The sequence below is a fragment of the Mytilus trossulus genome, chromosome 4, assembly GCF_036588685.1.
Source record: "Mytilus trossulus isolate FHL-02 chromosome 4, PNRI_Mtr1.1.1.hap1, whole genome shotgun sequence".
In the NCBI taxonomy this organism is placed as follows: domain Eukaryota; kingdom Metazoa; phylum Mollusca; class Bivalvia; order Mytilida; family Mytilidae; genus Mytilus; species Mytilus trossulus.
Genome location: NC_086376.1, coordinates 65,304,020 through 65,319,787, shown reverse-complemented (window position 1 = coordinate 65,319,787; position 15,768 = coordinate 65,304,020). Strand labels below are relative to the sequence as shown.

General features: G+C 32.5%; 1 protein-coding gene across 1 annotated transcript in view; it reads left to right on the top strand.

The window, feature by feature from the left end:
• Positions 1–15,768, top strand: part of LOC134715768 (uncharacterized) — a 134,229-nt gene that overhangs the window by 102,132 nt on the left and 16,329 nt on the right. Inside the window, exons 69-91 of the mRNA XM_063578195.1 lie at positions 96–287; positions 681–902; positions 1,330–1,350; positions 3,114–3,367; positions 3,795–4,015; positions 4,385–4,605; positions 5,214–5,354; positions 5,739–5,903; positions 6,296–6,631; positions 7,048–7,156; positions 7,719–7,978; positions 8,289–8,444; positions 8,824–9,835; positions 10,190–10,340; positions 11,093–11,222; positions 11,578–11,935; positions 12,306–12,454; positions 12,718–12,904; positions 13,133–13,200; positions 13,655–13,969; positions 14,380–14,564; positions 14,997–15,156; positions 15,539–15,714. Coding sequence (XP_063434265.1) covers positions 96–287; positions 681–902; positions 1,330–1,350; positions 3,114–3,367; positions 3,795–4,015; positions 4,385–4,605; positions 5,214–5,354; positions 5,739–5,903; positions 6,296–6,631; positions 7,048–7,156; positions 7,719–7,978; positions 8,289–8,444; positions 8,824–9,835; positions 10,190–10,340; positions 11,093–11,222; positions 11,578–11,935; positions 12,306–12,454; positions 12,718–12,904; positions 13,133–13,200; positions 13,655–13,969; positions 14,380–14,564; positions 14,997–15,156; positions 15,539–15,714 — 5,189 coding nt within the window. The remainder of the gene's footprint in view (positions 1–95; positions 288–680; positions 903–1,329; positions 1,351–3,113; positions 3,368–3,794; positions 4,016–4,384; positions 4,606–5,213; positions 5,355–5,738; positions 5,904–6,295; positions 6,632–7,047; positions 7,157–7,718; positions 7,979–8,288; positions 8,445–8,823; positions 9,836–10,189; positions 10,341–11,092; positions 11,223–11,577; positions 11,936–12,305; positions 12,455–12,717; positions 12,905–13,132; positions 13,201–13,654; positions 13,970–14,379; positions 14,565–14,996; positions 15,157–15,538; positions 15,715–15,768) is intronic.

Below are 15,768 nucleotides of genomic sequence, written 5' to 3'. Positions count from 1 at the left end.
TCTATCATATAAGATAAGCATAACAACAGTTCGTTCTTGTCATATGATAATTTTTTATTTTTTTTTAAACCAACACATAAATTCTATGCTTTTAGGTGATTGTACTGCTGGGTGGTACTGTAATGGAACCAGTGCAACATCAATCCAGTATATATGTCCTACTGGACACTATTGTCCCACAGGAACAGCTATACCTGTTCCCTGTCCTGCTGGTACCTTTGCTGCTTTCGAGAACAATGCTGCTGAGTCTGACTGCTTGAACTGTACTGCTGGCCATTACTGTCAAGGTAAGGTTATTCGATGTATTTTGTTTGATATATTTTTGTCTAGAATTTTATATATTCACTTATCTGCCCCTGAAATGATATGTTTGTAAATATGAAGTAGTAATAAGTAATAGTAAATATTGAATCCATTTTGATCATTGGTTGCTGTCTGCAGTGATGTCTTTTCTTTTATTAATTGTTTTACAATTTGTCATCCTGTAGACTTTTATAAAATGGCTTACTAAATAATACCGTTTTTGTTCATTGTTAAATGCTGTATAGCAGCCTTTAATTAATCACATAATTTTTAATGGCAATCCTACGACATGTTTTTGATTTCATATTGGTGCAAGTAGTGATACATGCTGTAACTGATATACATCATTAATAATATTGTTATAAATGTCTTTACAGGATTAGGAAATGATGCCCCAACTGGACAATGCACAGCTGGTTACTACTGTCCAGGAGGTCAAGATACTACCACACCATCTGACCTACTATGCTGGAAAGGTCATTATTGTCTCCAAGGCTCAGTCTCCTCAACCATATGTCCTAATGGAACCTACCAATTCAACGATGGAAAAGACTACTGTGACATATGTCCTGCTGGGTACTATTGTGATGCAATATCAGGTGAGAGGTCAAAGTTTAAAGTGAACTCTTTTTGAAAGGTTAAAAGTTGAAAAATGTTGCTAGTGATTTTGTATTACTGTGGATTCATTATTGTTTATTGGATACCAAATTTTGTGGGTGATAGATGAGCAATGAAATTGAATATTCAATGAATGGCAAATTACCTTTAGGTTTGTATACAGACTTCAGCAAAACAAAGAAGTTGAATATCCATGTGCATGTAAGCTTTCCTTAATACACAAAAATTGGTACCCACAAAATTAAATGAATCCACAATATTTAAATTCTATCAGAAAAAGACATTACTTTCTGGTGCACTTACTTTCTTTCATGAACTATTTTCATTGTAATGGTATTAGTGGCAAATACATTAATTCTATTTCCTAAAATTTTGTTGCATTATGTTAATACATTATTTGATTTTCAGGAAATGTGTCCTATGTAAACGGTAAATTGCATGTTTTTTGTAGAAAAATGTATAATATGATATGAATTGTTTTAATTAATGATAGCACATTTTAACATCTCACTGTTTCTCAATATTATGTGACCTGAACTTACTTTTCCACTAACAAAACTTGTATCTTTTATATAAACCAAACAACTTTTCTTTTATCTGAAATCTTATGATTTGTAGACCCCTTGCCCATTCTTAGCATACAAACTTGTCCTGTGTACATTTTGGGCTATGAATATTTATTTATATACTCTTATATTTTTATTGAATAAAGATAATCTTCACTGTTTATATTCAACTGACCTATATTTGGTATTAAAAATAATCACTCAGATTTCAATAGTAATTTGTTGCAGTTTAAAAAGTTGAAAGAGAAATGTATTATTTTTTCATTAATAAACAAACCTTTTAAAAGAGAATTGGATATTTTGGCAGATTTTGAATTTTTACTGATAAGTTGAATTTGTTCACTAGCTTTCTAAACCAGGGATGATTTAGGGCACGAAATGTTGCATGGAAACCTGTCTTTAGTAAATTACTGTATGTTGTATCCCACCAGAGCATGGCATGTTGCAAGGAAACCTGTCTTTAGTAAATTACTGTATGTTGTATCCCACCAGAGCATGGCATGTTGCATGGAGATCTGACTAATGTTGTATTGCACCTGTTATTTGGTTACTCTCCCATCAATATATACCCCAAATCTCCTTTTATTCAAGTTCAAAAGGGTTGTATATTCTCCATGTTTTGTTTTAACTTGTGTGTTTTAATAGATGTTTATTCTAATGTAGTACAATGTATCTTATTTATTGTGTTGCATCATTAATGCTTCAATATCTTGTTCATTGTTCACCTATTTAAGGTTTAATTATTAAGTTATGAATCTACTTTAACAAATAGCTTATATTTAGATAAGTGTGGACACACATCAGTGTGGTATATTTGAAAAAAAAAATGAAGGAATATAATAAATTTGTAGCAAGTAGGCTGATTCTAGTGATCTAGTAGGATGATAACATTTTTCACATAAAATGAGAATCTGATATAAATACTTACTATGAGTTTCTTATGAATTGTTTAACTTATTTCTCTCATGGTGAACATTTTCTGTACGTTAAATTGAAAAGTCTGACTCCTTTATCTAGTCTTTTGCACCGACTGACATCATATTTTTATTCCAGCATCAAACATTTAGCATCAGATATTTAAAAACTGTTTTGTACATTCTAAAATGTATTCAAATTTGACAAAATTATGAATTTCAGGTCAAAATTGTGATTGTTTTAAAGAAATCACATATCTCCTTTGCCATGAAGAAAATATACATCGATTAGACCTCTGAAAGTTATCAATGACCTGACAAATAGCAAATCAAAATGTGGCAATATTGGTTCATTACCTTATCAAAGTAACACATATTTTCGTTTCCCACTCTGAAGTCTGTGATAAGAAAATTATTTTTTTAAATATACAACGGGCCACAATTAAGAGAATGGTTATTACATTTTAATGTTCAACAAATGAACCGAGCTATTTCTAGTTTACACTACCGAAATAAAAATCTATTAAATAACTTTATTTTCCAATAAATTGGTTTTACATTTTTACATTATTTCTTCTAAGGAATGATTGTTTACTTTTCACAGGTAGTTGCGTCTTAAAAACTTAATCAAACCATGTAACAGTGTCTCAGATATATTATCTAAAGATTCACATATAAAAAAATTACAATTTATAACCATTTACTTATACAGGTGTGCCTATTGTGAACCCAACTCCATGTCCAGCTGGATACTGGTGCCCTGAAGGTACTATCTCTGGACAGAGCAACCCATGTCCAGTAGGAACATTTGGACCAGATCTTTACTATCCATCCATGGACAACTGTACCCTATGTACAGCTGGATATTATTGTGATGTGGCAGGATTATCAACCCCTGCTGGAGAGTGTTATGGAGGATATTATTGTACAGGTGGCGCTGAATTACCAACACCTGTTAATCACCTTGTAAGCTAAAATTATAAATCTTTGTTATTTCAAAACATTTTTTGTTCCTATGAAAAGTTGTACTAATCTATTTTTCATCCTGTCAAAGATTGATTGATACTCTTATGTTCTGTGCTCTTGTATTTATAAATAAATATATTATCTTTGCTGGAAATTACATGATTTAGTTATATTGCACAGTGTTCGGACTAATTTGAAATTGTTTTACTTTTTGTTTACAAAAATAAGTCTTTCGAAAAAAATATTAAAATATTTATTGGATAAGTATATCTTACATGCTTCTTCTGGTTGAAATTATGTATAGTCTTCTATTAAATTTAACACTGGAGTTTTAAGCAATTGATTAATTCTTGGTTGCTAAATGTTCAGTTTTATCCAATTAAAGACATGTCTTGCTAAGACATACACTTTTTACTACCTATTTCAGGTGGATCATTCCAACAACAGTACATACAGTGGGAATGATTTCTGTCCAATGGGATATTACTGTACCAATGGAACAGCCTACCCAACACCTTGTCCAATCGGAACATTCTCAATCAATCTACAAGTCTCACAAGAAAGTGACTGTCAACCATGTCCAAGAGGCAAATACTGTAATGTGGATGCTTACACCAAAAACCCATCTCCTCCAAATTGTACAGAGGGGTAAGTTTTGTCCCCTCCCCCCAAAAGAAAGTAATAATTAAAAGAAATAAAACTAATAAAAAATGAAATAATAAAATGAATTGTAAAATAATAAAATAAATTAAAAAGTAGTATTGTTTTTCTATTGTAAATAACATGATATTACACTACTAATTTTCACATGTTAACAAATTTAATTTTTTGTGAGCATATTTTCTTCTGAAAACATGATAAATCCAACTCTCTGACCTGAAAATGCATGATGAATAAAATTCCTCATTGCACTGTATTATTCACATTAAAATTTTGTTCTGATGAAGAAGATATAGATTCCTTTATTTGAGTTGTTTTAGAAATATCAGTGAATCAGAGGTCATTATTTTGTTACAGATATGTATGTACTGGAGGAGCCACACAGGCTGTTCCCATCATGCCTGCAGAAGGTTACATCTGTCCCACTGGACATTACTGTATAGAAGGATCATTGTTTGAGTTAGGATGTGACATAGGATACTACCAAGACAGCCAGGGACAAGCTAGCTGTAAAATCTGTCCAGCAGGAAAAATGTGTCCAGAATCTAACATGACCAATCCAGTGGACTGCCAGTCTGGTAGGTTATGTCCACACTTTTTCAAACACAAAAAAGAAGATGTGGTATGATTGCCAATGAGACAACTCTCCACAATAGTCCAAATTGACACAGATATTAACAATTATAAGTCACTGTATGGCCTTCAATAATGAGCAAAGCCCATACCACATAGTCAGCTGTAAAAGGCCCTGAATTGAAAATATATTTTGATAATTTTGACTTATATTTGGATATGTAACATTCATTACTACATGTAATAAGTAAATTGACAACTGTATGAATATATCCAACAGTAATAAAATAATGACAATTATACCAGAACTTATGATTGAAAAAAATTATCATGATGCAGTGTCTTGTAGCTTGCACTGAATGTATAAAAGAAGAGAACTTGCGAATTCAAACCTTGGAAGACAATTGGCATGTTAGTTGACCAGTTGGAAGCTGGTTTTCTTGTTTTATATGTTTACATAAATATTTTATTGTATTGTATTGTTGGATTATTTCCTATACATAAAGAAGCGATAACCAAACCAAATTAATAGAGCACAGTTTTTAAAAGTGGTGGCAATGATATCTGTATCTATGAATGTTAATAAAAAGTTTATAAAATTGATATTTTGCAGGATATTATTGTCCAACTGGTGATGTTATTCCTTGTCCAAATGGTACATACAACAACCTTACCGGAATGAGTATGGAATCTCATTGTGTTGATTGTTCTGTAGGCAAATATTGTGAAGGATTAGGCAACAGCTATCCTACAGGTAATATATAATGGTTTTGTAAGCAAATATTTCAAATAACTGGTTGTTTGTATTCACAAATATTGTAAAGAAGAAAGCAACGGCTATTCAAAATGTGATTTAGTGTTTGGAAGAGCTATCACTCAAGAAGGCTCAATGATAATGTGAAAATTTGAGAGCAGTCATTGTTAAAAAAGAATAGTATTTACCTCATTAGAAAGATACATTTTGGATATTAGAAGGTGAATAAATTTTGTTTCAGGATTTCGCAGGTTTCAAGTCATAAGAACATGAATCAAAAATATTTCAAGCATATGTTTCAACCCTTTTTCACAACTCCACTTTATTCCTATATTGATCTGTTAAAATGGTGTCCTTTACAGGATTTTTTTTATTCATTTTCAGGTGGCTGTGATGCAGGCTATTTCTGTGAAGGTGGTGCGGCCAGTGCTGCCCCCTCACCTACAGGAACATATCCAAACAATGGCCTCTGTCCACCTGGACACTATTGTCCGGCTGGAACAACAATTCAGGTCAAATGTCCTGCCGGAACATTCAGGAACTCTACAGGTAAAGATTGTCATTTCATAAGTGAAACTTTTGTTAAAACTTGTGATTATTGAATGGAATCGTTTACAACTGTAAAGAAGTGTTTCAGAATGGCTCAAAAGCGAAATCAATATTCTTGCACTGACTTTGAAGTTGTTATTTTTATCACATTTTCTTTTAGTCACAGATATGTATATGTAAAATGCATTTGTCTTTTAAGTTTTATTTTGCCTCTAGGACAAAGCAGAGGTAATACAACTTGCTGTTACGGGGTTCACAGTCAATAAATTGTTAAGTTTATGATAAGATGAGGTTAAGGGGAACAACTTATGGTAATTTAAATGATATTCAATTACATTTTTTGGTAGTACGTTTAATCATCAGTTACTTTGAAAAATTATTTAAATTTTTAGGTGCAGGGGCAGTAGAAGATTGTCTCCCCTGTCCTGGAGGATATTATTGTGACCAAGAAGCACAGACGGGACCTACTGGACTTTGTGATGCTGGATACTACTGTCCTGCTAATGACACCACCATCTCACCAACACCCAGTGGATTGATGTGTCCAGTAGGATATTATTGTCCTCAAGGATCAGCTGAGGCTATCCCTTGTCCACCAGGGGAATATCAGAGCAATGTCGGACAGTCATCATGTATCCCTTGTCCAGCAGGATCTTACTGTACTGTTAACCCAGTGACATCAGTACCATCACTGATTGACTGTCCAGCTTATCACTACTGTCCTTCAGGTTTGTACTACCAGGGGACCAGTTATATTTGGAAATGGGTTTATTACTGTTAAAAAGAGGATCATATGACTATGATATATAATTAAAATGTATTTGTAGTAGATGAAAAAGTTAATCAATGCCTGTTCATTTGATATTTTTTACAGAAAGCAGTGCTTGTTTTGATATCTGAATTCTCATTCTGATAGTTTATAAGTTAGGCCTTTGACAAACTGTTAATTGTCTATTTTGTCTGTTTGTTTGTACCATGTACCGTTGAACAATTACCATATCTCAGAGCGACAAAAATATGTTTTTGGTTTGGTTATGAGTTAACATCATTTTAAGTGTACTATGTTCTTTGTAATTGTTGTAGTTATCTGTTATCATTAAATTCTATACATGTATATAAAAAAAAATCTTGTATATATTTACAGGAACCATCAATCCAATTATGTGTTCCAATGGTACATTTACTTATGCCAACATGTCAAGACTAGAACAAGCAAATGAATGTCTGTCATGTCTACCTGGAAAGTATTGTAGGTAAGTGAACACTTATTTTCTTATAACTTCTTTCTATTTATATGCTTTACAGGCTATTATAAAACATGCTTGTCAGCTTTGTTTACCTTAGAACTAATAGACATTATACGAATATTTATTGGATTCATTCAATGTAGAGAGTTGAAGATAATATATATTTTTTTTCTGCATTGATTTATTGATGGATTGTTGCAGAAAGGGTATAAAGGCAAAATTGATTATTGCAATTTCTAAAATGCCCACTGCAATGCATTAATAAAAACAAATTTGAATTCATGTTTTTGTTTTCTGATCCAATCACAATTTTCACATTGAAAAAATTGCAAACTTTCTTGGGTACTTTAAAATTTGTAAGGGTTATAAGAGTATTTTTGCAATTTTGTTGTTTAGTTGATATATAAATACAAGATACTCTATCTAATGCAAACTTGAGGGTATGTTTTAACAACTACACTAGTAGTTCTATAGCTAGGTTTGTGAGATTACATGATGTTTGTAGTTACTTTGCAATACTACAACTTTTTATTCCCAATGAAAACAGTTTTTGTTTTCTTTATTTTAGGTCGGGTGAGATAGCAGATGATTGCCAGGCAGGCTACTATTGTAAATCTGGTGCACGGGATGATATACCAACAGTAACAACTAACTTTACAACTTGTGTAGCCAATGATGAGTGTGCTGGGCAATGTCCTGTTGGTCATTATTGTCCACAGGGAACAGAACTTCCAATAGACTGTCCAGAACATACATACAGGGCTACAGTTGGAGCAACACAGGAAATAGATTGTGACCCTTGTCCTGCTGGATTGTATTGTGCTTTAGGTAATTATAGTAGAAAAAAAGGTGAAAAAGCCTAAAGGTGTCTGATGTTTGAAATTTTCTTCATCATTTAGAGTGGGTATATTGCTAGGTTTCTGAAATAATATGAATTTTGTTGTTAATGAAAAAAATGAAATTATTTAAAGTTTGAATAAATTATGTTACACTTTCATATGACAGTATATAGATCTTGTATATTTCACGTATCTCTGAACTTAAGTTGAAAATAGTTTCGAAACTAACATAACAGCTGGGAAAAAAACATTTTATCTGAAAGAATTTTTTGATGTTGAGAAATCTTTTAATTGAATAGGTGTAGAGAATGGTATTGCTTGCCCTGCTGGTTACTATTGTTTGGAGGGTAACGGTACAACCGATTGTCCCATCCTGACATACCGTGACACTCCAGGAGCAGCCTTGTTAGATGATTGTCATGGTTGTACTGCAGGATACTACTGTGAATACAAAGGTAATGGCTAATGTAACAAACAACAGGACTATTCAACAAGGATGATGATGGAATTCTTTTCAAAAAGTATAAACAATTATCCTTGAATTGTGAAAAGGGTTCACTGAAGTCTTACCTTGATTTCATGATTTTAAAAATGTTGTCATAAACATAACTATAGCATACAATGAAACTTAATTAATTAACAAAAAAATATAGGATGACAGTAAATTGCTATGACTCTACCTTGATAATGCTGCTGCACTTTTACTCCTGAACAAGTGTGAAATGGAAACAATGTTTTAAAAGGTACAAACATGTATTTTAGATTTTTTAACTTTTAAAATTTATAAGAAATTTTGATTGATTTATTTTCTGACTTCTGTTGTTTTGATTTCAGCCATTGTTGATCCTACTCTTTATCCATGTCCAATTGGTCACTACTGTTTGGAAAGAAGTGAACCAGCATTATGTCCAGCTGGAACCATGAGGAACGAGACAGGAGCAGCTAAACCAGAAGATTGTCCAGACTGTCGACCTGGATACTACTGTCCAAATGATACTATCAACACATATGGTATCCCATGTAGAGAAACATTTGAATGCCCTGAAGGAGCCTCAATTGAAATAGATTGTACACCAGGTTTTTTCTGTAATGGAACAACTGGTTCACCTCCAATATGTTGGGCAGGATATTATTGCCCGAATGCTACAGATACGCCCATTCCTTGTGAATATCCTGACTATTGTCCTGAAGGCAGTAATATGACTTTAAAATGTGACCTTGGTTATAGAGCATTAGATCATGCTGGTATTCGATATAATGTTAATGTCTCGTGTGATATATGTCCTCCAGGTACCTATGGTAACCATACAAATCGTACAGTGTGTGAAACTTGCCCAGCTGGGTACTATTGCCCTGAAGGAACAGGCCATGGAGATTCAAATCCTTGCCCAATTGGATATTATTGCCCAGTAGGTTCTGATCACGCCACACCATGCCCTGCCGGTATGTTTGGCCAAAAAGTACGAGCTGAAGGTTTTGGAGAATGTTATCCATGTCCAACAAATACTTTCAATGACTTGGAAGGTGCGACAAAGTGTCGACCGTGTGGTAGTTCATCATACTCTAATGGAAATGCATCAGTCTGCACATGTCTTGGTCAGTATAGAAGTTTCCAGGAATCAAATGGCGCCTGTATTTGTTTGTCAGGATATATTTATTACGACGAGGTTGATACACAAAAGAGTGTGGATAATAGCGACATGGATTGTCAACAAATCGTTGATGTGAGATGTTCAGAATATGAAGTCAGATTGGCATCAAGTAGAACCTGTGTCTTATCAGAGACTGTTAATTGTGACCCAGCCTGTCCAGATTCTTCAGGATATCTGGACACTGAATTAGGAGTGTAAGTACACGTTTTTTATTTATTGACCAATGAATTCAGATGAAGAAGTAAAAATACTGTATTTTGAGGTGTGAATGGTTATATGAATATTCACACTTGTCTGAAGAACTGAGAAATATTCAATAGCAGTCAAAACTATCTCATAAGTTTTTCATTAGACCAAAAAAATGTTTGAAATGGTCCAATTTCACAACTGAATCTTTTAAAATATTCAGATTAGGTAGTTACACTGTAAGTAATTGTGATTATGCGATTTTGGCATTTCATTGATGCAACCATTATCTATAAGACAGAAAGATCTATAAAAACAAAAATTACAAAATAAATGTCATAATTTTTAATATTTAATTGTAGATGTATGTGTTCTACTTATACTGACCCAGATACCATCTGTGATTCCACATGTCTAGCAACCACATCACCTACTGTGACATCATCTCTTCAGGCAGATGGAACTGTTGCAGTGACAACCACTGATCCAGTCTCTGGAAATGTTACTGTTAATGTAAGTAAAACTGAGCAAAATTTTCAGTCCAGTCTACGATTTGTAGAGTCTTTATGATACTACTGTCCTTTGTGATGTGTTATGTCTATTTTGCCATTAAAAACTTTAAAGAGATTTGTTCAGTGTACACTTTGACAATAATTTCTTTGTGTTAAATCATAAAAGACCACATTTGAGTTTTTCCTCCACCGTAAAAAAAATAATCATTTATGCATGCCTTTATGACTTCATTAACCAGATAGAGGGGATCGTCTGTATCCCTTCACTGTAAACATTCATCAAGTGTCTTAGTAATCTTAATTGTGCAGGATAAACTTGATAGAGTGTTTGTTCTGTAGGTAATTAATCACAATTCTCTAATTACAGCAGTGCTGGTTGAATAATTTGTGCAATATAGCATCATAGTTTTCCAACAAATCACTCAACATTGGACCGTGAGTAACGATGCCCCTAAACTCACAAATGATGTTCACTAAAACCAAAGTTTTTGAGGGAAATGAATCGAACTCGAAGGTTGTCTATTGAACTGAAAGTTCCTGCCTTTCATTAATATTTGTATATTTTGTCATTCCGTTATTTTAAATGTAAAAGGGAGATAAGTCTGTTTATATAATTCAGATATTATATAGCTCTGATGAATTAACCATACAGAAACTATTAAAATCTGTTAAATAATAAAAAAAATTAAGAATCATAATATTCAAATTTTAATCGTAATATCATAAGTTTAGATATACAATTTTATTTTGTAGACAATACCAAATGTATATGGACCTATTGAAGCTACTGTTGGAGAGTTAGATGTAGTTGTTGTTAGCTTCTGGGGAGACAGAATTACTGGAAGTTTATACAGAGATGAAGATGAGGCACAAGATATCTTTTGTAAGTAATACTATATGTAACACAGCTGTTTGTCATTTACTTAAAGTACATCTTCAAATTATAAAAAATAATATTTCAAAGCTTTCTCAATGTCAATGGTTTTATTAGTGCTTTTAACACGAGTAATGATATTTCTGTGGATTCATTACATTTAAATACCAATTTTTATGGATTTCATTGGGGTAGGTGAACCACAATTTTATGTGTTCGGTGAAGTAGTAATTCTCTATAGGCTCGTGTGAAAATGTTTCCAAAAAACTTGATCAAAGTAAATGAATTTTGAAAAAAAATTCTTGAACTGTTTGAAAAAATCATATCTGTTATCAAAACTATATTTTATATTATTTTTTTTAAGTGTCCATTGAGGAGATGATACAAAATGGAATCACAAACAGTCAAGGAGGATTTGGCAGACGTCGTCTCTTAGCAGCCACAACTGTCCCAGACAATCAGATCTCTAATGTAGTATTGTGTCTAGAACTGAATGATATGATCTTTTTCAAGATTAGGATTAATACAACAGATAGAACCCAGAGTAATTACCCTGTATATGACAAAGACCATCTTTTCAGTACCAATCCATCATTTGATTTTGGACCATTTACAGATCTGGGATCACAGATTGAGAATACTAATGCCAATATCTCCACCTTTGCATTTGTCTTCTCAGAATCAGGAAACTTTGTGTTCTACGATAATGCTGACAGTAGCTTGTAAGTTATCGTTATTTATTTGAAAAGTTATAGATTTTTATACTCAAACTGCACTTTTGTAATGATAATTTAATCTAATATTGTTGAAAAGTTATAGGTTTATGACTATCTTTGATTAGTTCAGTTGATATCAATTTGATACACATTATCTTTGAAATAGATATAATTTTTTAAAGGCCAATCACTTGATGTATTATAAAACGATAAAAATTACAGTTATGAAAAGGCATTTCAAAAAAAGAAATTTGCCCCTGTCCTTCTTAAGTATACTTTAATGTTTTAAGTTATGCAGGCTGTATACTTATTCATGTTTTAAAAATCAATATTATATTTTAAAACTACAATGTATTTACATTATAATGTTTTACAGGGTAGTATATGTCAGCGTTCAGCCATCTGGTACTGTCTGTCCACCTGGGTCATCTACAGTACAACCAGCAACCTCAGCTAATCTTAACAATCTAGGATTCTACAAGTCAGATCCATCTAACGTAGAACCAGACTGGGGACTTATTATAGGTACATGTATATTATATACTTATACCAATAAACTTCTAGATTCTTAAATTTTACAGTTATAATTAAGGCTCCAATTTTAAATTGTTTTGAATTTAACACTTGCAAGTTTATGAATTTATGAAACACATTGAAAAAAATATGTAGTAATATTCACATTTAAATATTAGTTAAGAAAAATTTTCATTACAAAAAGATAGATAATTGTTGATATCAGACTCTTCTGTGAATAGTTTCTGTGATAACTTCCTTTTTCTGCTTTATAGGAATGATTGCATTCTTTGGGGCCTTGGTATTACTGTTAGTAGTAGCAGTAATTGTTTGGAGACCAAGAAATGCTGGTATCTATCCAATGAAACACTGGAAACCACAATATCGCAGTCTGGGAGCACCACCACCTGTACCCAAATATCTCCGATATGATGATCAACACTGGCCTGAACATTCAGAAGGGTAAGTACATGATGATTAGGAGCACCACCACCTGGGGCTTACTAAAAAACTTAGATATTGTGATGAACACATGAGTCTGTGCAGTTCTGTAGCATGTTAATATTATTGAAATATAAATCTACTCAGACACATTAAGTCTGATGAATATAGAATGAATTGTATTAATCTTCAGTTTGTATTTTGTTAAGAATAATTCTGATCTATAAAAGACATTTGCTACTTTTTCAGACTGTATGGAGATCTAGGAGTAAGAGATAAAGGTGACGGAGCTGAATCTGATGTACTGGCATCAATGGGTAAGTTAATGTATATCATAATTGTGTAATAAATGCACTTCACCTCAGAAACACCAATTAGTGCTGAAATATCCTAAATATTTTATCAAAGCTTTTTGTATGTGGATAAATCATCATTTCAGGTATGAGTACATATTAAATCGTTATTTATCTAATTATCTTGTTTATTTCATAATTGACATCCCTGGAGACAGAATTTTAATTACCTTAACAGCAAAAAGGAAGTAAAAGTATGTGTTGCATTAGACAATGCTTATGCATTAGACAATGCTTATGCATTAGACAATGCTTATAACAGATTTCACACTGAGGTTCTTGTCAAACCATGCTATTTTAGAATGGAAATTATCATTCAGCATCTATATTTTTATTTCACTGATTCCTATAGCTTGATTATACAACACATTTTGTTTTATTTTCCACTCTTACTAATAACCTTTCTTTTTGTTAACAGCTGTCAAGGGTGAAGATGACTTGGAAAATTTCAATGTCCGTGTATTCTACGATAAACTTGAAGACCAGAACTTACATATGGCATCACAACTGGCTCGTCAACAAGAAGATCTAAGCCAGTTCTATAAGAAGATCTGTGAACAGAACGATGAACTGAAGAAACTTCTGCAGAGCTTAGACCCCGCCAAACTGGACGAGCTTCAGAAGAGAATGGAGGATAGAGAGAGACAGAGAGACGGATTACAGGGTGCCTCTGGACCAACATCTGTCAATGCCAACCTAAATATGGGAGCTGCTGGAAAATTGAAATTTGCTGGTAGGGACTGAATTTCTGTGAAAAGATTTCTTTTTGTTTGACAAAGAATTATAATAATTTTGTATCAGTTCACACATAATTTTCTGCTGTTTTGATATTTGCTACAATTAAATTTGTATGTAATTTGCACATGTCTTTGTAACTGTTACATGCAGTTATGTATAATAGTAGTTCATTTAATATTGAGGAGGCTCACAATTTCTAATAAAAAAACTGTCAATTTAGAATAATAGGGAAAGTAAACATTGAATTTGACTAACAAATTGATGCCAAACTATCAAAAGACAACCACAGCATACTTAAGTATCCATCATGATTACTCAACCAGCTTGTACCACCACAAGATGTTGGTTCACTTGTTTTTTTCTCCAAAATACATGTCTAAATCTAATCTTTAAATCTATTTATAGGAGGCAGTAATAGAGAGGGAGAATTGATGTCTGCCTTACAACTCCTACTAGAAAGACTAAACACTGGAAATATTCCTGTCAATCAATCTGTAATAGACCAACTTCAGAAAGGTGGAGATATCAAACATCCTGATACCTATACAACTAATATAACTAACCTACCAGCTGGTACTGGGGGGAAACAGGTTAGTGTAAGAAATGTGAAAAAGTCTTATTGAATAAGATATTATAAGGCTAGTAAAATGGTAGAAAAATAGGGAGTTAGGCAGCATATACATAGATAAAACTTACCTATTTACTGATTCTTGTGGAAAACAAGTAGGTTGGAACAGGAGACCAGTCTGACAAATGAATTTAAGGCTGACACTAATGGAATAAAGGTATTGACTCAAGACAGGCAAATAAATTAATAAAACCACCTGAAATAGGAGTACAGACTGATTATTTTTTTCTGTTTGACAAGAATTTTAATCATTTTTGACAAATTCACAATATTTGGTTTTGTGTTTAGGAGTATAAATTATGTCTCACTTGTATATGCTACATATCCTGATTTTATATATTAAACGGTTATTTGCAGTTTCAGATATTTTGACAATCAAGATTTTTTATTTCAGGGTGATCTTTTGAGAAAACAGAATAATGAGAAGATGCAATTAGAGAAGGAACTAGACAGAGAAGAACGTGAAGCAATGGAAAGATTTATACAGACTGAAGAGGGAAAGAAACTTGAAAAAATGGGACCAATGACAACTGAACTTGCTGGCAAGCTTCAGGGTAAGACATGGTTAAATGTATTTTCCATAAAATAATGGAGAATTGCAACTAATTGACAAAAATTGCTGATATTAAAAAAAAACAAATAGATTCAATGGAGTTGTGAAGGATTTGACATGAATATCAGGTCTTTGTTTTTAAATTATCAGTTTAGCTTTATAATATTTAGATAAAATACTGAAAAAAGATTTCAAATGGTAAGGAACTATTTCAGCTGAATTAGAAAGTTAAAAGCAATAATTTCTCAATCAGAATAAATAAATCCAATTGATATTGCATACCATCAAAACTTATATGCGAAATTTATTAATGTGACTCAAATGGATTTTGTTGAAATATCCATTTTTAGAAAAATAAAGTATAATCTGACCTCATTTTTCAGGTGATCTTAATGACGCTAAAGTCAAAGACATCATGTCAAATTATGAGAAGAATTTCGAGTCCAACATGTCTAAATTTGAATCTGAAAAAGATCGTCAAGGTGCTGAGCTGAGACGTAAACTTGCTGAGAAGAGGAAGAGAAGAGAAGCTCAACTCAGAGAGAAGCATAATAGAGAGGTAAAATTTTGAAAGTTTTATAGCAAGCTAAAAAACTTTTAACTTTTATATTTA